General features: G+C 34.2%; 2 protein-coding genes across 5 annotated transcripts in view; both read right to left on the reverse strand.

The window, feature by feature from the left end:
• Window positions 1-14,575: 14,575 nt before the first annotated feature.
• On the reverse strand, window positions 14,576-15,478 carry LOC104903975 (peptidyl-prolyl cis-trans isomerase). Its single transcript, XM_010692131.4, has one exon. The coding sequence runs from the start codon at window positions 15,393-15,395 to the stop codon at window positions 14,880-14,882; it is 516 nt and encodes a 171-aa protein (XP_010690433.1). The 5' UTR covers window positions 15,396-15,478; the 3' UTR covers window positions 14,576-14,879.
• Window positions 15,479-16,848: 1,370 nt separating this feature from the next.
• LOC104903976 (hypothetical protein) overlaps window positions 16,849-23,096 on the reverse strand; it is a 32,442-nt gene continuing 26,194 nt past the window's right edge. For all 4 annotated transcript variants that reach the window (XM_010692133.4, XM_048635932.1, XM_057391707.1 and 1 more), the window contains 6 exons: window positions 22,960-23,067; window positions 21,312-21,370; window positions 20,247-20,628; window positions 17,625-19,166; window positions 17,287-17,494; window positions 16,849-17,202 (listed from right to left, as the gene is read on the reverse strand). In XM_010692133.4, the coding sequence (XP_010690435.1) occupies window positions 17,102-17,202; window positions 17,287-17,494; window positions 17,625-19,166; window positions 20,247-20,628; window positions 21,312-21,370; window positions 22,960-23,067 (2,400 nt within the window). In that variant the 3' untranslated portion in view covers window positions 16,849-17,101. The remainder of the gene's footprint in view (window positions 17,203-17,286; window positions 17,495-17,624; window positions 19,167-20,246; window positions 20,629-21,311; window positions 21,371-22,959; window positions 23,068-23,096) is intronic.

Below are 23,096 nucleotides of genomic sequence, written 5' to 3' on the forward strand. Positions count from 1 at the left end.
ATCACTCGCTCCATCAATCAACCCATTAATTATATAGAGAGACTATGATTATTTTTTCATATATTAATTTATTTAATTGTTAAGTCTAAAAAATAGTTTTTTTTTTAATTATCACTCGTTTTCCACCGGCAATTGATAGGTTGAGCAGATATGGGTGAAGTTCTTGGAGGGTGATGGATGGTGTGGATGTAGATTTGGGTCGTGGGTGATGGGACGGATGGAGGTCCACCCGACCCATTGTCATCCCTACTCATTCCTTTGTTTCCCTTTCAATCTCGAACTACAACAGACAATTTTATAATACAACCCAACAGTTTTACCCAATGAATCAAAATAATCACTAAGTGGTTGTTTGGTATATAGGAAATTGTGTAGACAATACAAATTCCCTCCCATGATTTTTTTAACTGGTTAGTTGTTTGGTTGACAGAAAGTGGGGAAAATGGGGCAATGAAAATTTTCGTAGTATTGAAACTCCCGCAAGACATGGGATTATTCACCTAGCCCTCCTTGGTCATTCAAAATTCCCACATCAATTCATGGGAATTACAAAAAAAAATTAATGTCAACCAAACACGAATTGAATCAAAAACAGTTCTTGAATGAGGTATTCATCTCCAGGGATGAATTAAAAAGGCAATCTTTATTGGTTCTATCTATTAATTAGTCAATTTCTTAGGAATTACTAAAGGGAAATAACTTCCTATAAAATGAAACTTTTCATGGGAATTATAAATTCCCATGTATACCAAACAACCACTAAATTTATTAAAGAATATGATATTTTTTTCTGATAAGGAAACAAACACTAGGTCTGACCCCGAATATGATACCAGCCTACAACATACAAATGGATGATAGAAGAAAACAAAACATCGAAATAGGAGAACTAATAAAGCAGAGAGGCCGCCTCATGGTCTCCATGAGTCATAAAATCTGCAACTTGATTACCCTCCCTGATACAATGGACAATAGAGACCTCTTACAGACGCTTCAGATCTTCTCGAGTATCCATAATCAGCGAGTTAATCTCCCAAGAAATTTTCCAGCTATGACGAAGAGAGTTGATCACCACCAGATTGTCACCTGCAATTATAAGAGATTGATGTTGAGGAACAGTGTCGCCTTGATACCTTCTCGCAAACCTCATGCCCATGTTTCAACTTTGAGAATAGAATAATCCACCGAGAGAGCATTGGCCCCAGCAAGACAAAGGTGACCAAGATGATTATGAATTGTAAAACCAAAAGAAGGTAAGCTTTACCATTCTCAAGTTTTGACCCATCAAATTTTAACTTCAATTCACTATATATGGGGAAGGGAGGATCAGGAGATCGACTGAGCTTTGGGAGAAAGGAGACATCAACCGAAGGAGATGGATCAATTCGACAATCATCTTGTTGGGATTTAATCTAATTTAGAGGTGATCATAAGCCGGGCCGCGCTTTGGTAAAAAAAAGTGGCTCGTTTCGGGCCAAAGCCGCGAGTCGGGCTGGGCCAAAAAAAACTGCGCCAAAGCCCGATATTTCGGGGATTGCAAGCTTTTCGGGTCGAAATTTTGGCCTGTTTTTCCAAATCTAGGTTGCCCGTAACCCGAATAATTTGCCCAATAAATCAGGCCAGGTCGAAAAAATGTGCCCAAAATTGGGCCGAGCTAATCTTGATCACCTCCAAGCCAATTCTTGAAAAAGTTACTAAAGAATATAATTATTGAATGGATTAAACTGGTTTCTAAATAAATTAAACTAGTCACTCAATAGATTAAACTAGTCACTATATTCGAAAAGCTGGTTCATTCTCTTCTTAATATTGGGCTTATGCCATTGCCTAATTTTTAATTAAATATACAGTCTCTTGACTAACTATTCCAATTTTTCGATATTAAAATTAATTATTGATTATCAAATTAAGTTGTTTCAATATAAATTAGCTTGTAATCCGTCTTTGAATAATCTAAACATTTTTCTTTTAGGTTTGCATCAAATTAGTTTTACCACTTCTGTTCTTGACACGCTCCCATTATCAATATCTCTATTATATAAGGGAAGGGAGGAGCAATGGTGTCCCCTTTTGAAATGCCTATTTTGCCCCCCTTCCCTTTCTAAATTACAAAAGAAATGTCAAAATTTAAATTGACACTCAAAGAAAACTACCAAAAATTAATTTACAACACTCACTCACAAATCACTTAAAAGAAGAAACTTTACAAATCACTCATACAATTGAGAAAATCACGTTATAAAAATCACGCAAATCGCTCAAATAATCAGGAAACTCTATTAAAACTAATTAAAATTAACATACAAACTAAAATTATAACGTCACATACAAAACCATTTACAAAAATTTACTTACAAATCACTATTCTCAAGAATCATTCACAATTAATGGTGGGCCATGATAAAAAAATAGAGGTGTATTTGTAGTGAAATCAGTTAGAAGTTAGACAAGGAAAAAAATAGAGGCGCTTGAATTTTTTTTCGAAACAGAAACTCAATTTTCTTCGGCTTAAAAGTTGAAAAATTAGACATACAAAGTATAATTGTTTTTAGTTGCAAAATTTGATTGGTTTAGTTTCTGTCACTTAAGTCTCTCACCATTCTTTTTGTTTTTTTTTTCCTTTTGAAAGTTAATCTATATGAACAAAATAAAAAATTTATTGAATTTATTTATGATTTCTAATATTATAATTTTTTAGAAGAATTTTTGAATTAAGTACAGTACTTCATAAATTGTAAAAAGTGAGAACTTTGATTTCAAGTCAATTTTTTCATAGGTTGTAGTTTGTGAGTGATTGTTATAATTATATTTTTGGTATTTTTGTTTGATGCCCCTTTGATTTGTAAGTAAATTTGTAATTTAGAATGGGAGGGGGGTAACATAGTATCTTCATTCGGGACACCATAGCTCCCCCCTTCCTTATATAATAGAGATATGTTGTACTTTAATTCTTGAATGATATTTTACATAAACCTTTTTACCTTGATAATTAATCGCTAGTATATAATAGAAAAAGATAGGTCCAAATATATGTAAAAGTTTTATTATATATAGGAAACACTATAAAAAAAGTAAATAATTTTTTTCCTTGTCTAACTTCTAACTGATTTCACTACAAATACACCTCTTATTTTTTATCATGGCACCTTAATTGTGAATGATTCTTAGAATAGTGATTTGTAAGTAAATTTTTGTAAATGTTTTTGTATGTATTGACGTTCTAGGTTAGTAGTTTTAGTTTGTATGTTAATTTTAATTAGTTTTAATAAAGTTTCCTGATTATTTGAGTGATTTGCGTGATTTTTATAACGTGATTTTCTCAATTGTATGAGTGATTTGTAAAGTTTCTTCTTTTAAGTGATTTGTGAGTGAGTGTTGTAAATTAATTTTGGGTTTTCTTTGAGTGTCGATTTTAATTTTGACATTCCTTTTGTAATTTAGAAAGGGAAGGGGAGCAAAATAGGCATTTCAAAAGAGGACACTATTGCTCCCCCCTTTCCTTATATAATAGAAATACAAGTACAAATCATTCCTCTTACAACAATAAAATATTTAGATAAATTAAAATAAGTCAAGTTAATTTCGCAAACGTCAAATTGAGTTAGATTTTTGCTTGGAAAAAAAATCGATTTCACACATCCTTAGAAGGAATTTTTTTAGGGTTATAACTTGTACCTAATGCAAGATGGAACTGCAATCATCTACATAATTATCTTTTGGACACTTTTAAACAAATTTTTTTTATATATGGGTTTTGCTATTTGACGCCCTATAATTTCCTACTAACGTCTTAAATACAGTATATTTATACAATATACGTATACCTCCATTTTCTTTTTCTTTTTCTCTTTCTCCATTCCCCTTCCTTTTTCCCTACCACCAGAACCACTAAAGCTGCACCAACACCGCCGCCACCACCACCACCAACAATCCAACGCAAATGACGCCCCACCACCATCATCTAAACCTTCTCTCCACTACCACCATCTTCTTCTCTCCTCTGTTTTTTCTTCATTTTTTAAAAAAGACAGTGAAGTTAATGACGTTCATTTTTTTAGATGCTTTTCTCCACTGCCTTTTCTTCCCTCCACTACCACCATGGACGCAAATGACCACCACTACCACCATCTTCTTCTCTTCTCTGTTTTTTCTTCATTTTAAATTTTTTTTTTTAAAAAGGGGGGCGCCCACCAAGGACGCCCACCACCGGTGGAGGCGACCTTGGCAGCCGCTCCACCACATGGTGAGGCGCCTGCCAAGGACGCATCCACCGGTGTTGGGGAGTCCTTGGTGGGCGCCCCCTTTTTTCTGATTTTTTTAAAAAAGAATTAGGTCGACGTCCACCATGGACGCCCCACCGGTGGAGGCGTCCATGGCAGGCGCCTCACCATGTGGTGGAGCGCCTGGCATGGACGCCTCCACCGGTGGTGGGGCGTCCATGGTGGACGCCTGCCTTTTTTTTAAAAAAAAAAAATTCAGAAAAAATGAATAAAACAGAGGAGAGAAGGAGGGTGTGGGGGTACAACGATGGTGGTGTAGCAGCGGCGGTGGTGTTGCATCCCCTTCTAATGGATGGTGGTAGTGGTGGTGGTGGTGGGGGCGGGGGTGAGGGTGATGGTGGTGTGGAAGAAGAAGGAGAAGTGAGGAAAGAGGAGAAAGTGAAAAAAAGAAATGAAAAATACAAAAATACAGTATTTTATACATATACAGGACGTTAGTAGGAAATTTTAGGGCGTGATTTAGCAAACCAGTTATATATTTACGCGGTATCCCCTACTTCAACATTATCGCTCACCAAAGCACGTTTATGGCAATCTATCTTAAGCCTTTTTTAGATTATGAAAAATCACATACTTCATAAATATATAAAATCAATAAACTCTGTAGCGAATCGTTCCTCCATAAATTCAAATTTGTTCTCCAAAATGCTTGTACATTTCCTCAATTATTCTCCCTATGAATGACACATAATACTATCCATTTGATAATTCGTGAAACACAAGAGATGGAGGGGAGAAAATCATTAATACAACTTTCTTTTTTTTAGTTTTTCTAAACGCTTTATCTCTCTTTTGAAAGTCTCATCTAATTTTTTTCTATATCGTTAATGATAGAAAATAATTATTCTACCGTTAATGATACAATTTGATGCGGCCATTTTTTAAAACAGCATTAGATTCTTATCATACTGATGCGGTTTTGGACCGCATCAGTTTTTTTGTTAGCTATTGCAGGTCCATCTGATGCGGACCAAAATCGCATCCGTAAGCTGGATTTTGACCGCATCAGATGAGATTTTTTTCACTAGTGAAAATGAGAGATTTCAAGGCCACTACGGTTGGCCTTAGCACCATGTATCAACTTCTCTTGAACCTTACTCTGAATCATTTTAGAGAAAACATCAACAATAAAAATGAATAAATACAGAGAAAGGGGGCCACCTTGACGGAGACCTCTAGTAGGAGTAAGAGAGCCATAGACACCTCCATCATAATGAAGGAATAATAGTATTACTTTATGGTGGGCCAAGTACCCCAAATAAGGAAAATGTAGCAATTAAAAAGAAACAACCATTTAGGAAAATGTAGCAATTAAAAAAAACAGAGGGAGTAATAGTTAGTGGGCACCTTTGCCCACTGATAGGAGTAAAATATGGTATGAGGCATTGATTTGCGTGTAAAAGTACAATGGTAGTGATTTGTCAATTAAAAGTATGTGATATCTACCATAAAGTAAAAATTTGTATTGATTTGCGTTTTTCATTCACTCCCCCCCCTCCCCGAAGTACAATTGGCTATTTATAAGAATCCCTAATTGTGTATTCAAAACCCTAATTATTCATAAACCAACCCCTCTTTGTAAAATTTAGACCTATGTTATTGTTATATCAACACATGCTTGTGTATATAAATATGTTGAAATGACAACATTGTTCTTATTATTAATAGTAGGAAGGGTCTGTTCTCTCCAACTTATTTTCAGTTTAGTTTAGTACAGATCAATTTTGTTCAGTTCAGTTCAGCTCTGGACAATACTTTTACTCTCACATATCGCTATTTATTTCAGTTTAGTTCAATTCAATTCAGTTCAGTTGTTTTATGCCGAAAAAACAGGCCCAAACTTACATAATTACTTTCGTTAACAGGCAAACATATCCACTAAGACTCTGTTTGGGGAAGCATTTCAGGTGAGTTAAATGATAAGGTGCTACAATTTTAAGTCACCTTATATGATTAGTGGTGTTTGGTGGAGGAACTTAAATAAAATTGAAGTCCAAAATCTGTCTGAAATTGAGTTGGAGTAAAATATAACTTCTAAGATCAGGTGCTGAAATTTTATTGTTATTATTATTTTCTTTTTATCTTTTTAAGCCTAAAAAGATATTTTCTTTTTAATGTTTTTAAGTCTAAAAAAATATTTCAGCTACAGTCACAAATAATATTACCAAACAGATTATGCAATCAGCTAGCTTATCAGTTTCAGCATCTTAACAGTTTCAGCTGCTACCTAATCAGTTTTAGCCACCTTATCAGTTTCAGCTCCATTTCAGTCAGTTTTGCCAAACATAGCCTAATAATTAGCTTATCACCCCTCCTTTCACGTTTATATCACTCACTAGTTCTTCGACAGGACTGAAAAAAGGCAATATATGAAGAAACAAAAAATCTGAAACTCATGAGTCATGACATATAAACAATGACATCATAATTTAAAAGCTCGTTATGTCAATTGGCAAATTCATCATATAAACAAATTTCTTGATAGTTTTTTTTTATAATTTTTCCAAACTAGAAGTCGATGAATAACTACCATAAACTATTTTATTATTTATTTATTTTATTTACACCAAAAGTTCGGCGCTGTTGCGCCACATCTCCAACATCATTTGTCCACCACATGCTTTTTTATGTACCTTTGAATTATTCGTACTCTTTTGACCACACAACCATCACAATTCGACGAAGAAGAGAAAATCAAATTGTAAATTTCTGAAAGAGAAATAATAAAAATTTCTATTCTTTTTATAGGGAGAAAATCTCTATTTTTGAAAATTTGATATAAAGATGCTAATAGTTAGAGATGGCAACGGGTGGGATTTGGGTCGGGTGAGTCATCACCCGCATCCATCACCCGATTAGATTGACTCTTATCCATCCATCTGTCACCCGCTTTACTCATCACCCGAAATCCATCCATCCATCACAACCGGGTGATTAACGGGTGGAAAATCTAAATATCAAATTTAGATTATAACTACTAAAAAAATAATGTACCCAGCTTCCAACTACACTTTCCGAAATCATAAATAAATACACCCGATGTTTTTAGCATAAAGAAAAGGTGACGTCACACCATACAAGTTTTAGGAAGTCTTCACAATAATAAAGTCTCGTCAATAATACTTCAACAATCGGGTTCCAACAATACGAGTTTTAACAATAAAAATTAAACGTTCAATCATTCATAATACTTCAACAAAAAGTGTTTTGGGAGGCTAGAGTTTGTAAGAGAATCAAAGGTTAGGTTTAGAGTTTTTAGTTTTTATATTTAGTATCTTAATTTAAAATTTATTATAAAAAATTTAAACGGATGGATAATGGATCGGGTGCTTAACCGGGTGGTGGATCTGGTGATGTGTGAGAAATGGTCACCCGCATCCTACCCGAATCTTTCAACCGCCGGTTCACCCGTCACTCTGTCTTTATCCGTTTATTACGATTTTTCGGCCTTTTATTTAAACAAGATGAAGCAGGTTACTGGATATCCACTAGATATTGCCATCCCTACTAATAGTTCGAAATCATAAAAAGAAAAATTCTAATAGTTGATATGTGTACCATCTAATTTAATGATATACATACTAAAACCTAATTATACTTGTCACAATACAATAATAAAAACGGACACAATAATAAAAACGAGTCCGTTTTTGGAGAGGCGGACTCACATTTGTGTTAATGTGAGACCACTGATGTCATGTTGGCATCACACATGTGCATCAAACCGACAGTAGAATTAGTTAAGTGCTTGCACCTATTAGGTGTGCTGTCTTAAACAGTTTTTGGACGAATTAGTTAAGCGCTGAAGTATATTAGTTAAACGCTGGAGTATATTAGCCAAGCGCTGGAATATATTAGTTAACGCTGAAGTATATTAGTTGAGCGCTGAAGTATATATTAGTTATATCATATAAATCAAATTATAATGCATTTTATTGGACATAACTTCAATATCACACATAAATAATTATGTCTTTCTCATAAAAACTAATGCACTAATTCACTCTTTCTTAAATAACTATCGCATTTTTGCAATAGTTATGCCGACCTCAAATAATTAATGCAAAAACAATGTTTACTAATGCATACAATAAATAAAACTAATGACCTCAAAATCATAACTATTGACCTTCAGTACTATCAATCTTCAAAGTATAATCGTTAACGACATATCAAAATTATAACCATAAAACCGTGCATCATTATTACTCATGAAAGTAATAAATAATTATTCATATGCTATAATTATAATCTTTCAGTTGTTTTTTAGACTAAAACTATTAGGCATAAAACTGAAACAAAAAAAACTAATGTAAAAAACAATAATAACTAAATACCTAAATATCATAACTTTTTATCAAAAAAACAATAACTAATAGCCAGAATCACAACTATCAACCATAAAACCATAATTAAAGACCGAGGTTGAGAATTGGAGGAAAAACAGACTCGTTTGACGTTAACACTAACGTGAGACGATCTTTTATAAGACTTTGCAAATAAAATAAAACAAGCAATAGATAAGGTAAATATGGAATTTGATATTAAATCTAAGACGTCAAATCACGAAAAAAACTCAATAAACTACTACCAACAATTACCTTAAAAAAACACTATCAAGTACCAAAAATTAAAGTATCACAAATTTTCGAATGTAAACCATAATTTATGGGTAACAACTATTTGTTTTGTAAAAAGAACTCAAATGACATGAAATAAGAATAACATATGATTCATGTTATTATTTATATAGTACATTTCATTCTGATTGGAGTTTATGTTATTATACATGCTACGCAATAAGTAATTGGTGTGACATAAGATACACTCATAAATTATATTAAAAAATCATTAAAATTTTTTTCTCCCTTTATTTTTTAGAGCAATCATCATTTTATGCACCTCTTCACATACATTCTCCTCCACGAGTACTTTGCACATGAGTACACAAATGAGAATGTAAAAGGGTGCACTTTACACCCGGGTATTGAGTATTGACCACTATATAGTGAGTGTGTACTAGCTGATAACCACTCCCTCCGTCACATATTAATTGATATACTTCATCCGTTTTTTATTAGATGTTACACTTTCCTTAAACGACATGTTGCAAATTAGATGTTACATTTTTTTTTCCCCTAAATTAGTAAGTTTTGCCTTGTAAAATGACCAACTTACCCTTACTTATAACAATTAATCAAAATTAAACCTATTTAATTTAATTAAATTTAACCTAAATTAACAATTAAAAACTAACCACCCTCCCTCTTCCACCCACCCTAACATCCCAACCCCCTCCCCACCAGTGCAGCTACCCCCCTCACCACCACTGCAACAACCCCTGTCCCCACCACCGCACCCCACCCAACCCCATTACACCCGTCGGAAACCCCAATACACCCGCCGGATCCCCACCCACCCATCGAAAACCCCACCCCACACATCAAAAACCCCACCTCAGCCTCGAAAACACAACCCCTACCGCCAAAAACCCCACCAACCCCTCGAGAACCCCACCCCACCCGCCGAAAACCCAGTCATGCGACTGCAAGGGAGGAGAAGGGAGGGGGGGTTGCCCGTTCAGCAGGGGAAGGGGAGGGAGAGGGTGTCAGCGGTCGATCTGGTGACGTCGGTGGTTGCGGCGGTGGCGCACTAGTGTGCCCCCCTGGTGGCGGTGGCTCAATTGTGTTCCCCACTTCCTTTATTCCCCACCCTTACTTTCTCTTAATCACTCATTAAATTTTTGCCTAGGTGACCGAATTTTTCAAAAATGTATGTAACATCTAAAAAAAACGGATGAAGTATGTTGGTTGTTAAAGTTTTCTACATTTTATTTGATTTTTTATTTTATTGTTGATTTTTTTTTAATTGTAGTTAGTGAATTGAGAGTCCTTAACTTTATGAAAGGTGAGTAAAAAATAGTATTGGTTGGGTCCCTCATAAAGAAATAAAAATAATAAATGAACAGTGGAATTTGTCAATTAAATAAGAAGTATGAAGTGTATTAGTTAATATGCGACTGAAGAAAATGAAAATTGTATCGATTAATAAGGGAAAGAAGGAAGGAAGGATTATATAATAAAAGAGTAGACAATAACAAACTTATTTCTATAATGAATATAGTTAGATTACATTAAACTTTCATGACAATCTAATCAATTTTTGAGAACTATTATTCCCTCCGTCCCAAAACATAGTTCCTGTTTCTTTTTGCACAACCTTTAAGACGTATCTTTGACCTATGATATTTTTTATTTCGTCTTAGTAAAAAATATTAAAAATTATTATAAATATATATACATTGTGACGAATCTAACAAGACCCCACATGGATATGTTATTTTATACAACATATTAGTGAGAGTATTTGGTCAAAAATTTTAAAACTTGACTTCCAAAATAGAAAAATAAACTATATTTTGGGACGGAGAGAGTAACAATCAATCTTTAAAAACTTCATCCTTAAAATGTAATTTTTTTTTTTAATTTGTTTATTGAGATGTGCTTTCTTACTTCATGAAAAATTAATCAATTGTGCCTTTTATTTATTTATTTTTTTTTTTTTGGGGGGGGGATCAAGTCATATAACAGATACTAATGACTTTGAAAAGAAAAATAAAAGGTCACAAGTTCTGTTTGACCCTTTAATGGACCTTCGACTAACACTTTGGCATCTTCAGTTGAAGAAAGCTACTTGTTTCTTTGCTAGCCCTCTCTTTAGATGCCAATATTAAGTGGATGAAATGAATTTTGCTATATGTTTTTTATAAGAAAAGAGAACTTGTATAGAATCAATACTTCTTTTATATCTTTTTGACTAAAAGTTCCCACTAATAGATATGCCAAATTCTAAAGCTGTGATTATTGTCATGCCACTACAACCCATTTTACATGAACCATAAATCAACATCCCTTGAAAGAATGAACTTAACCTTTGACAAGCCATAAACAACAATTATACAATACAATCAATTCTTTTTTCTTTTTGTTTAGAACACAATACAATCGTATCTTAATTATGAGCAAGTGAAGTGATTGATTGATCTTGTATGATCTTAAAGACTCACTATATGGTATGTCGTTGAAACCTCTTGTGATGTCTAACTAATTAGAGTAGTTTTGCAATATATGCTAGGAATGGCAACGGGCGGACTTGGATCAGATTATGCATAATCCGACTCCGACCCTACAGGAAGTCGGATTTTAAATCTGAGTTCGACTCCGACCCGACTTAAAACCCGAACACCCGACTTCGAATCCGACCCGAATTAAAATCCGAACATCCGACTTAAAATCCGAACATCCGACTCCGAACCCGATCCAACTTTTTTTTTTGCCAATTTTTTATAATAGAATAGTCTTCTATAATACACTAATTTAATCTAATCATCATATGAAAATCTTATATAGTACAAATAATCTAAAAATATTACTATTATTTTTAACAATTATTTCTTTAACGGAAAAATTCTATGTAATACAATTGGCTGAACGTCGAAGTCAGATTATACATAAATAAAACATTACATAAATAAGAAAAAAGGATTGATTGACTCAAAGTTGGAGTCGGATTCGGATGTCAGATTATTTTATGAGATCCGACTCCGACCCTCCTCCGACTCGGAGTCGGATTTTTTAAATGGAGTCGGAGTCGGATTACTTTTTTGTCGGAGTGGAGTCGGATTTTTTCCTTCGGAGCGGACTAGAGTCGGATTCGGACTGGATTGCCATCCCTAAATATATCATTATATCAATACGACACTTAGAACCGTTTGTTAATGTTAAAGTGATGCAATTAGCTCCTACTTGGACATAGTTTTACAATCCAACTAGTATTTTGATCTGGCGGTGTCCCGTGCAAGTTTCAATTATTAAATATATATTTCTTTATAAATTTCTTACTTTATTTTATTATCTTTTCGTAATATTTTATCTAGTACGAAATTGAAAAATAAACATTATGCCATGATAAATGGTTGATTTTCTCAAGCTTCTTACTTGATTATTTTATTATCTTTTCGTACTTTACATGGTATTTATTGGAAACTTTTAGATGGACAAGGTTTTTATAAACACGATTTTTAATAACAACCGTAATTCATAACTTAAATGCGAGTTAAACATAAATACATGACTTAACATTTGGTATTTTTCATCTTTAAGGACTTCTCACTTTTTCTTTCACCTTTAAGGACCTAGAGTTAAATCTCAAGTCATTTAACTCACCTGAGATCAGCGAAAAATTAAAGTCATTTTAAAAAAAGTTAAGTCCTTCATTGCATTAATTACATAAAAAACTTAGGTCTTTTTTTTATGTATTCCTACTAAAATGTATATTATTATTAAAAAAAAAATACAAACTCACAATCGTTTGAACCTATTTTGTTGTTCAATGATATTTGAATTTACATAATACATAGATGATCGAAAGAATATATTTCAAATTTAATTTTATTACATGGTAGGGATGAAAATAAAGCATTATTTTTCTACAAACAAATTAAATAATTGAAAACGGCAAGAAAATTTAATAGAAATCAATAGTAGAAAAATGGTGAAGATGAAGCTAATATATGAATAATCTGAAGGAAAAATTACAATAGTTTTTTTTTATTTCCAACAAAAAATCCATACAAATCTAAACAAAGAAAATTTCATAAAACAGATTTTTTTAAACACAGATAAAGAATAAATTATTAAAAATAAAATTATATGTCGAATCATTGTAAGTTCGTAATATTCTTAGTAACAATTTACATTTTAGTAGTAACAAATACACCAATGTATGTGTCTCCACGGTCCGTTTGGTAGTCGTTAATAAATTGCGGTAATGAGAATAAATTTTAAGTGTAACTTTATTAGAGAATCACCCTTAAAATCTCCATGAAGAGACATTTTTCTTCCTATGGGCAAACAATCTTACTCCTAAACTTGTGTTTTTGTCTTAAAGGGGAATCAATTTTCATTTCCACTCATTACCACTTACAAGGTGGTATTGTATGAGAATGAAAATTCAAGAAGAAAAATAAGCACTTATACGATATATTAGCATTATCACAAAATTGGACAATAATATTCTTAACAAATTTATTTCCATCGCCATTATTTATAACCAACTATCAAACGAACCGTGACTATATAAGTACCCTTTGGCCTTTGCGAACCAGTCCACCAGATACATATACCGGGTTACACTATAAAAAGGGCAACTACCCAAACCCAAACCCAAATCCCCGTACCATAAAGGCTTAACAGAAACAGCCAAATAGTACCGCAGATCAAATGCTCAGTAATTCGTGTCAAAACGTGAGATAATCACGTGACCCCTCCATAAATATCTTTATCTTTATCTTATCCGCTCACTCCACTCCACACTTCACTCTTTACTTGTCAGTTGGTAAACCTTCACCATCTCCCCTTTTTCTTCTTTTTACTACCTTCTACATTTATTTTTAAATTAATTATTAAATCCGAGCTATATTTCGACTAAAAAAAATTTCCTTTATCAATATAATACTTTATGATAATAAGCATAATAATTAAAATTTTAGTACATGTAGTTATGTACTTGAAATCAAACATGCAATTACATGAACTAAAACTCCCTAGAAGAACGCTACTTGACACAATTCCTTATTTTCACACGCCTTTTAATGTACTTGTATAGATACTTCGTTCCATTTCAAATTTTAAATACTTCATTCATCCCATTTCAGATAGAATATTATGTATGAAATATAAAATATTCATTTACCGCATTTAAAATGAAACAAAAAAGTATAACAAATATAACACTTATAATTTTAATTTAAATTTATAATTTATACATAATAAACAACATAATCAAATTAAACCTGTTTAACTATAACTTTTTTATTCAATGAATTTGACTGTGACTTTATGGTGTCACCTACTTTTTTTTTCCCAACTTTTTAATTATTTATGGTTAGTAATTTTACATTAAAAAAAGGAGTATTCTTTTTTAATTTTCTCCCGATTTTCTCTCTCCTCGTAACTTTTGTCGTCTTCACTAATTTCCAACGGTTAGATCCACATCCCTCGCCCTTTCTCTCTCATCTGACACTAAATACTTTTCGTACCACTGATATTTCCTTTATTTTTTTTTATTTTCTGGATTCTAACTTTGAATCTTCCACCAAAATTACCCAGATTTTATACAAACAAATAACAGAATTAATCATAAAAACAATTAACAGAATTTATCATCAACAATAAAAATAACACAATTAATCATCAAAAATAACACAATTAAAGTAAAAAAAAAAAACACAGAAATGAGATTAAAAATAGCATTTCCATTATTTTCCAATGTCCCAAGAGAAGCATCATGATCATCAGACCACCATTAAACAACACCAACACAACTCACTAAAACAAAAAAAAAAAACGAAACAAAAAAAACACAGATTGATTAACAGAGACTGAATTTCTAAACCATAATCTCTTCTCTTCCACTCATTGTTCTTCCTAAAACCCCTAAAAACAACCAAATTAAATAGATAGATAAAGATCACATAAGATCTAACATCATCATAGATATTATTATGATCATAATAAGAGAGAATATTCAATAATTCTCTCAAAGTTGACCACAATCAGCAACAACAACTTTCTGAGAAGTTCTACCACCACTTGAACCAACTTTCTCAATAGCCTTAACAACATCAAGACCTTCAACAACCTGTCCAAAAACACAGTGTTTACCATCAAGCCACTCAGTTTTAGCAGTGCAGATGAAAAACTGAGATCCATTAGTGTTAGGTCCAGCATTAGCCATGGAAAGAATACCAGCACCAGTATGCTTCTTCACGAAGTTTTCATCGGCGAATTTATCGCCGTAAATTGATTCACCACCGGTACCATTTCCAGCGGTGAAATCACCTCCTTGGCACATGAAACCAGGAATCACACGGTGGAAACATGAGCCTTTGTAGTGAAGAGGTTTACCTTTTTTACCGGTACCTTTTTCGCCGGTGCAAAGTGCACGGAAATTCTCGGCGGTTTTGGGGACGCAATCGGCGAAGAGTTCCATCACGATTCTTCCGGCAGGTTGGTTGCCGACTTCCATGTCGAAGAAAACTCTAGGGTTTGACATTTTTGAGATTTGGGGATTTGGGAATTTGTTTTTGTTTGAATTAATTTAGGGTTTGTTGGGTTTAGAGATGGTGGGGAGAAGAGAAGGGAGAGAAGGGGATTATATATAGAGAGGTTTTAAAGGGTGAGTTTGGGATTTTGATTGTGGGTTAATCTTGGACGTTGAAGGTGGACAGGTGGTTGGAGTTTGAAAGGGGTTGATTAACTATGGTTAAGGAGGGGACCTTGAGTTGGTTAGGATAATTGATGGATATCCGGTATGCTTTTATAATCAGTTTTGGGCCTTGGTTATTGGCTTACTGGTGTGTGAGTTCTTGTTTTCCGCTTCTTTTATGTGGTTTTACTGGCTTTGAAACTTTCAGATTTGTCCCCCTAAAAAAGAAAAAATTTAGATTTATAGTTTTTACTTCTTCCCTAATAAAATAGATATTATACTTTTTAAATATGATTTTGTAACAAAGTAAGTGTTTTTGTTAAAAAAAAAACAATATAGATGTTGTTGTAAAACAAAATAGATGTTACGATTTTGTAGGCAATAATTTCTCTATCTCTCTCTTATATGAGTCTTTTTTCATTGACTCTATCTCTTTCCCTTTTAGAAAGGTGTGTTTTTGAACATGTAACATATGCAGGAATTGGAGGAATTCTGTCCGGCATGGATCTATGGTAAGCTAGCAACCAGAGGATTTGAGCTGAACTACGAGCATTTCTATACTTATTCATTCAGCTTCTTTCTTCACTTGACTTAGCAGGATCAAAATTGGACAGAAAGCTGCCAACGATTGATCATTTTTTATGTTGTCACGGAGAAATTGTTTTTGTTTTATTTTTTTTTTCTAATGAGGGGGATTCGAGATATTGTTGTAACTTCCTTTAGGATGATGAATTGCGTAATTAAGTATGGTACACAAACACATTATTGAAATATTGAGATCATAGGTTTGAATCTTAAGAGTCCATAAGGGTGAATAATCTCTTATCTTTCTCCCTGGTCTCACTTTCATGTGTCTGACCTAAAGTTGGACTAGATTTTATCCATATTAGATCATATGAAGAAAATTTCTTAATTCATTAATTCGGAAGACTGTACTTATTAGACGTAATCATGTGCTAAATGATACAAGAGCATGTTAAAATTTACAAAAACAATGACACAAGAGTATGTATTTTAAGATTAGAGCATGTACTCGGTACTCCCTTCCCTAACCTAATTAATCACACTTATGTTATCAGACTCAGAAATAAGCTAAATTATCAATGTCACAATATAACAAAAGATTCATAAGAGTCGCGTATCTCTAACCCATCATTATTCTTGATATGCACTCCAACGAAAAGGATAAAGTGTGAAAGACAAAAGAGATGCTTCGTTTTGCTGGATATTGACATAAAATAGAGAAAGTAAAACGCTTGATTTGTACAGACAAAAGTGAAACAATGTAATACTGGAGTCGTAAACAATGAAACCTAAACATCATTAGTTTTGCCCTGTCAAATATTCCTCATCTCTTTTTGGATGGAAAAAGTATTATTTGTTGAAGGTATCCTCCACAGTGGGAACATCAACATTTTGATGACCCTCAATTATCTCCACCACCCCTTTGGAATCGCAATAGTGTCCAGGTATTAAAAATGTCTAAAGATACATAAGAACTAATACAATATTCTGTACAAGTTAGACAGAACTCTATCTCACTATTGTGCAATTTACAAAATGCCTTCATTTTGTAATAAACCTGGATACACGAATGACACGATTTGCTTCAAATGCTTCATTGAAGATTTCGAAAAACTTTGTCCTTCGGTAGCTGCAACCAAAAGAATAAAGTAAAACTTAAAACATTGAGAAAGCGACTAAGCATTTTTCTGAAACAATGCACAAAAATATATACCTCTGACCAAATATCTCATTTGTTTAGAGAAGTCTTCGACACGTCCCAGCACAGGTCTTATTCCGCAGATTTGGGAGACGCAGTGTTCCAGGTACAAAGCCATTTCTACTATATTAAGCAATAAAAGGCAGACGGATTGAGTATCTGGTTGAATCTGTTTTGATTTATTGGTTTCACAAACTTCAGTAACAATAGCAATGGTCTGATCCTGCATTTCAACAAAGGCGAGAAAGATTTCAAACATCAGAAACCAGGCTTTGTGAGGGATGCATGGTGAGGACTGAGATAACGCATTTGCCAATGGATGTAAAATGTATACAACAGGATAAATGTATTACCTGTAAGCAATGTAATATTTCTGGATCTGGAAGCTCTGGGAAATTTGATAGATCGATGAAGCCCAGTTCTTCCGCCCGTCCAGCCGCTTCTTTAGCTTGTAGGAACAGAAATTTCAATATAAGAAATGTGATTCTATATATCTCTACAGCAACAGTATCTGAAAAGTACGTAGATTTCCCAGATTCCGCATTTCCGTTTGTTTTGTTCTTGACCACAATAGCAGTTTGTGGATATTCATCCGTTATACTGCCAATTGGTACACACCCAAGAGCAGCAGCAGCAAACCATCCGATACTGCTATTTATAAATGAAGGTTTTGTGCAATAATCGTTTTCCTCTTTAGATGAAGGAGCACATAAAAGAGTCGAAGGCCGACCAGATGAATCTCCGAGACGGTGACCTCTCCTACTAATGAAAGCCAAAAGATGGATAATCCTTCCACGAAGCTCAGAACCCGTTTCTCTGGTGGCCTTCATCCATGAGTTTCTATGCTTAGCTAGGATGCATATCAGCATAAGAGTATGTTCCGTCTCTCTAAAAGCAGATAACGAGGTCTGCCTCCTCTGAGCCCGTGCTCGTTTCTTGTCATGGTCATCAGAGGGGAATTCTGGTGCACTAAGGTGATAAGCTATTAGAAAAGCTTTCTCAGAGAAGAAGTAAGATATCATGCTATCCACGACTTCATTACAAAGTGAAGTTTCTCCTAGAGAACAAATTGTTTCTGTAAGGACAGCCAAGCCTAGCCCCCAGATGAACTGAGGCTTCTCAATTTCGGCTTCACGTGTCGCAGACTTCTCTGATTTAACCCAGTTGGCCACACAAACATTTGATATTTCTCCAAACAAAACTCTTAGAGATGGCAGGAACCCAGAAGCAATTATCATCTCAGCACCTCCTCTCACACTGGCAAGGGTCAAAAGGAACTTCATTATTACTGGAAGAGATTCAAAGCATTTCTTATCATGAAGCTTAAGAATGAGCTGATGCAACTGAAGATGTTGCTGCAGGATGGGGAGCCATGTGGTCGGTGTCAGTATCCTCTTGACAATCAGGTCAATAGTAGCAAGGGAGATGATACATTGATCAGGATTGCCAGTGCAGCTGCAAAGTATTGGCAATATGCCCAAGCAACTATTAGCCACTTCAGTTGAGGCTTCAGATTCACTGTCAGTTTTGCTGGACGAAGAGATACAGTCAGAGCTCATTTCCACCACCAAATGAAGCAGCATCAGTAAGAACTTTATCGCATGTTGAACCTCAGAACCCAAAAGCCTCAAATCACGCAATCTTTTCACGCCAAAACTGCAGGTTTTTAGTATGACCAAACAAGTAGGTGAAGAAATACCATTGTCGACATGTCTAACAAGACATAGAAGCAATTCCACCTGCGCAGCTATATAATTGAGAACTTCCACAGGAGCAACTGAAGCTGCTGTCAATAATCCCAAGGTGGCTTGTAACTCTTTGCATTCGTGGTCTATGCATGAAAGAAGTTTGTCCATAGAAATTCTCTTCAATATACTCCCGTGTCTGTTCATTGACTGAAATACATAACACACATAGGCCAGAAAAATCAGATAAGTGAACAATGATTACCGTCCTCTGGTGTGCATTTAAAACCACCATAGCATCAACACAGAATGACAAGTTACAAAAGTCAACAGGAGACAAGCTCCATCTTCCCAAACTATTACCAGGAACTAATGGATAGACACTAGCAAAACTGAGGGACGTGATATATAGACATTTAGAAATATTTGATGGACATCTGGACATAGATGCAACATCTGTTCTCACGCACTTAATGACCTGTTTGGTAAGCGGTCATAAATGATGCCACTGAATTTATAGGTAATCTTATTAAGTCATGGGCAAATGTCCATGGAACGCATACCCATCGGAAGTAGCTCTTTTTTTTTTTTTTTTATGAACTTCCATTATAATCCATTACAGCTTAAGAGGTGGTTAATTCCGTTATAAGATACATACAAATTCATTGATATTACCACCATTTATGGTCCGCTACCAAATGAGTCGTAACCCGAAAGAATAAGGTAAATTACCTCCTTGCATTGTATTATACAAAGCTTATATTTGCTGAAAGGAAAAGTCACTGATGAAGTGTGACGTTTGAAAAAAACTTGACTGATTGCCAAAAACACAATGGATTGAGAAGCTTTCTAAAAATGTTAAAAAAGGTCAAACAACCATCTCATAATTGAAGCCATATGGCTTGTTCTACATTCTATATGCAGTAACCACAGAATAGGCAATAAGCAACCGAAATGACCAATTGGAAATAGAGAAGCCAACCTATTGGAAAAAGAAATGCGGATTAATCTTAATATGTTAAAAAACTGGCAGCATGCAAGTACACCATAAAACTGCAATAAGCTACCAAAAGTACCAACTACAGTCTACAAATATAAAAGAAAATTGTTCCAGCAGGTAGAGCTAGCATGAGACAAAAGAGTAAGCACGAGTCTGTTTCAGACAGTTTTCCCCAGGAACTACCCTAGAGAGCTATTCAGAAGTATTTTAAGAATATGCAGAACTAGTTACACAAAGTTCAAGCACAAGACAGCATAAAGCAGGAAAAAAGAGGAAAGCTAACAACTTACGTCCCCCATATTGAGATTTAGAAGTGTTATAAGAGCACGCAATGCTGGGAGTCTTGAACCAAGGATCAACAACATGGAATTGGCATGTCGTAGGTAAGGCAGCGTAGTCTCCACTATCTGTTTTGATGCTTTCCATTCTGAGTATTCCCAAATATCAAAGCCAATGTCATGTTGTAGACGCAGAACATCAAACACTTCAGCATTTTTGGCTCCTAATAACGCATGGACAGACTTTTTCTGATAAGCTTGCAGAAGATTTGACCCTAATAAGAACTGGGAAAGTTCTTTAAATGGGCCCTGTTCAATGTTACGTCCTTCCAACTCTCCTTGCAGATGATAATACAGATCATTGAGTACCAAATTCTTTATCTGGATTCCTTCACTGAATAAGACGACGCAAAGGCATTAAGCAAATAGCCACAGTATTTGTGTCACAAAGATCCAATCAGAGTAAACTGATGTAGCTCCATTCACATACACACCAAGTCATTTGGCAAATACCCCCTCCGTTTTTTTTAGATGTAACATTGGACTTTTCACATTTGTCGAGGCACAACTTTGACCGATAATATCTCCAATTGTATAAAAGTAAAAATTGTAAAAAATATATATTTGGAAAGTGTATACCGTGACGAATCAAACAAGATCCCACATGACTATATTTTTTCTTATGTATAAATAACAATTAGTGGTCAAAGTGTATTGGATGAATAGTTCCCAAAGTCAATATATTACATCTAAAAAAAAACGGAGGATACAGAAGACATTAGCGATTTAGCGCATTAGCATAAAATCATGGTACACAATAGTAAAAGAAAAAAATATTCCCACAAACTGAACTTAAGTATGTTCCTATCTGTGAACATAGTAGCTAAATAGTCCCAATGTGTCACGTAAAGAAGATGTTGTATAATCGTAAAAGAAAAAAAATATTCCCACAACCGAACTTAAGTATGTTCCATCTATTAAAGCTTTTAGAGTGATGCTTTACAGCAACAAGTTCAATTCGCAACTAAACTAGATTTTACAAGCAACATCCATGTTTCATCAAAAAGAAATTCTTACCTGTAACCGTGCTGGGCATATTGGATGCACAACTCAGAAAACGCAGGTAGATTGATTAACTGCAGAATGTAACCATGAGAAATTAGTTGATTGCCACATCAAAAGGAGAAACAAGGTGAATGAAAAGTGTCAGTATGTACATATACTTGCAAGGGATGGAAATACATCGTTGATTGCCACATCAAAAGGAGAAACAAGGTGAATGAAAAGTGTCAGTATGTACATATACTTGCAAGGGATGGAAATACATCGTGTTCTATAGTACATTACTCCTTATTGTATTTGCAGCTGAGATTTCACACTTTTCAAGAACTATATATTTGGCCATTATTCATTGCTCAAGATCTGAAAAGTTATTGAATAATATAATTTCTAGGATGTAAAATTCACATATTTTTCATTGGATATGTGGTCAAAGTTACAAAAGGACTATAAAAAGTTTACTTTACTGCAAAAAAGGGTATCTTCACAGTTCACACGATGAATGTCATACTTGGAAAAAGACGACATAAACAAATCATTCCCAACTTTGATATAATCACATTTTTAAAAAAAACAATTCCCATGCACAGCTGGGAAAAGGAAAACAGAAAAAAGAAACAATATTTAATAACTTTCAACTGAGAAAATGGTCCAATTGACTCCCGTCGCAATTTTGATATAAAAGTGAGAATAGGTTTGTTGTTTTTTAACAATCAGTTGCCAACAATTATTTATAGTGGCAATGACTTGCATTCTTTTTACCAAATTGGCTAATTGGCGATGTAAGGAACTTAATTGTGAAAGAAAAGAAAAATCGTAAGATTTTTATAAGCTGATGCACCATGAAGAACACAAAAGAGATGAAATCATGGAAAAATCCACATCTTAACAAAAACAGCTGCTAAAACCATCCTATATTCCCATTTGATTTTCTGACCAGTCAGAACAGATTCTTTACATTTAAATGCTTTAAAAATAATGTTGACACCCTCTTGCTCTTTTCACCCTTTTCTCCTTTTCTTTATATGGGGGCGGGCAGGCGACAAAAGAAAAAAACTACCAGAACCCCTTCTAGTTATTCTCTAGGTCCATTACATATTTACATGGACAAGGTTAGGACATCTCCGTTTCCCTCAACATTATATTATGTTCTCAAATACAGAATAAAACACTTCCCTTAACATGCAAGATGGACAAACATACATTGGAATTTGTAAATCATACATTCACAATAAACTGCCATACATCTTTTGATCTACAGAACATGTGTTAATTAGTGGAGAGAAAAGGTTTCAGTTGAACAGATATCAATTAGTGTACAGCACTAGAGAACTCTGACAAGATGTAGACATGTAATTGAAGGTTAATAGAGTTAATAACTTAATAATTTCCAAGATACATGAACATAACTGTGAAGGAGATAGGAAAAAAGGGTATGTTCTTTTCACCTTATTTGTAGCCTTTATCAGAACAAAGAAGTTCAAATAGGTGTAATAACTTCAGTAAGCAAAAATAAAGTTTGAGACACTCACAAATAAGTTCTGCTATGGTGACAATAAGTTAAGATGAGGTCTAATAAGTTTGGATAAACAAATATAAGTTGAAAAGAACCGACCTACAACATATAATGCATTAGAACTTTCAAATAAAAGGAAAACAAATTGACCTTTGTAGACAGTGTTGTCACTTCTTCTATAAAAGATAAAGACAGGCTGCCAGTATCACCTGTGACCAGCTTCCCAATTATGTGCGCCATGAGCAAACTAAAAGCAATCTGCAAGGATAGCATATGAAATGTCGCTT

The sequence above is a fragment of the Beta vulgaris genome, chromosome 9 (genome assembly GCF_026745355.1).
Source record: "Beta vulgaris subsp. vulgaris cultivar EL10 chromosome 9, EL10.2, whole genome shotgun sequence".
In the NCBI taxonomy this organism is placed as follows: Eukaryota; Viridiplantae; Streptophyta; class Magnoliopsida; order Caryophyllales; family Amaranthaceae; genus Beta; species Beta vulgaris.

What these genes read in the sequence shown, in the direction of transcription:
- LOC104903975 (XM_010692131.4), bottom strand. Translation starts at nt 15,395, where the DNA reads ATGTCAAACCCTAGAGTTTTCTTCGACATGGAAGTCGGCAACCAACCT.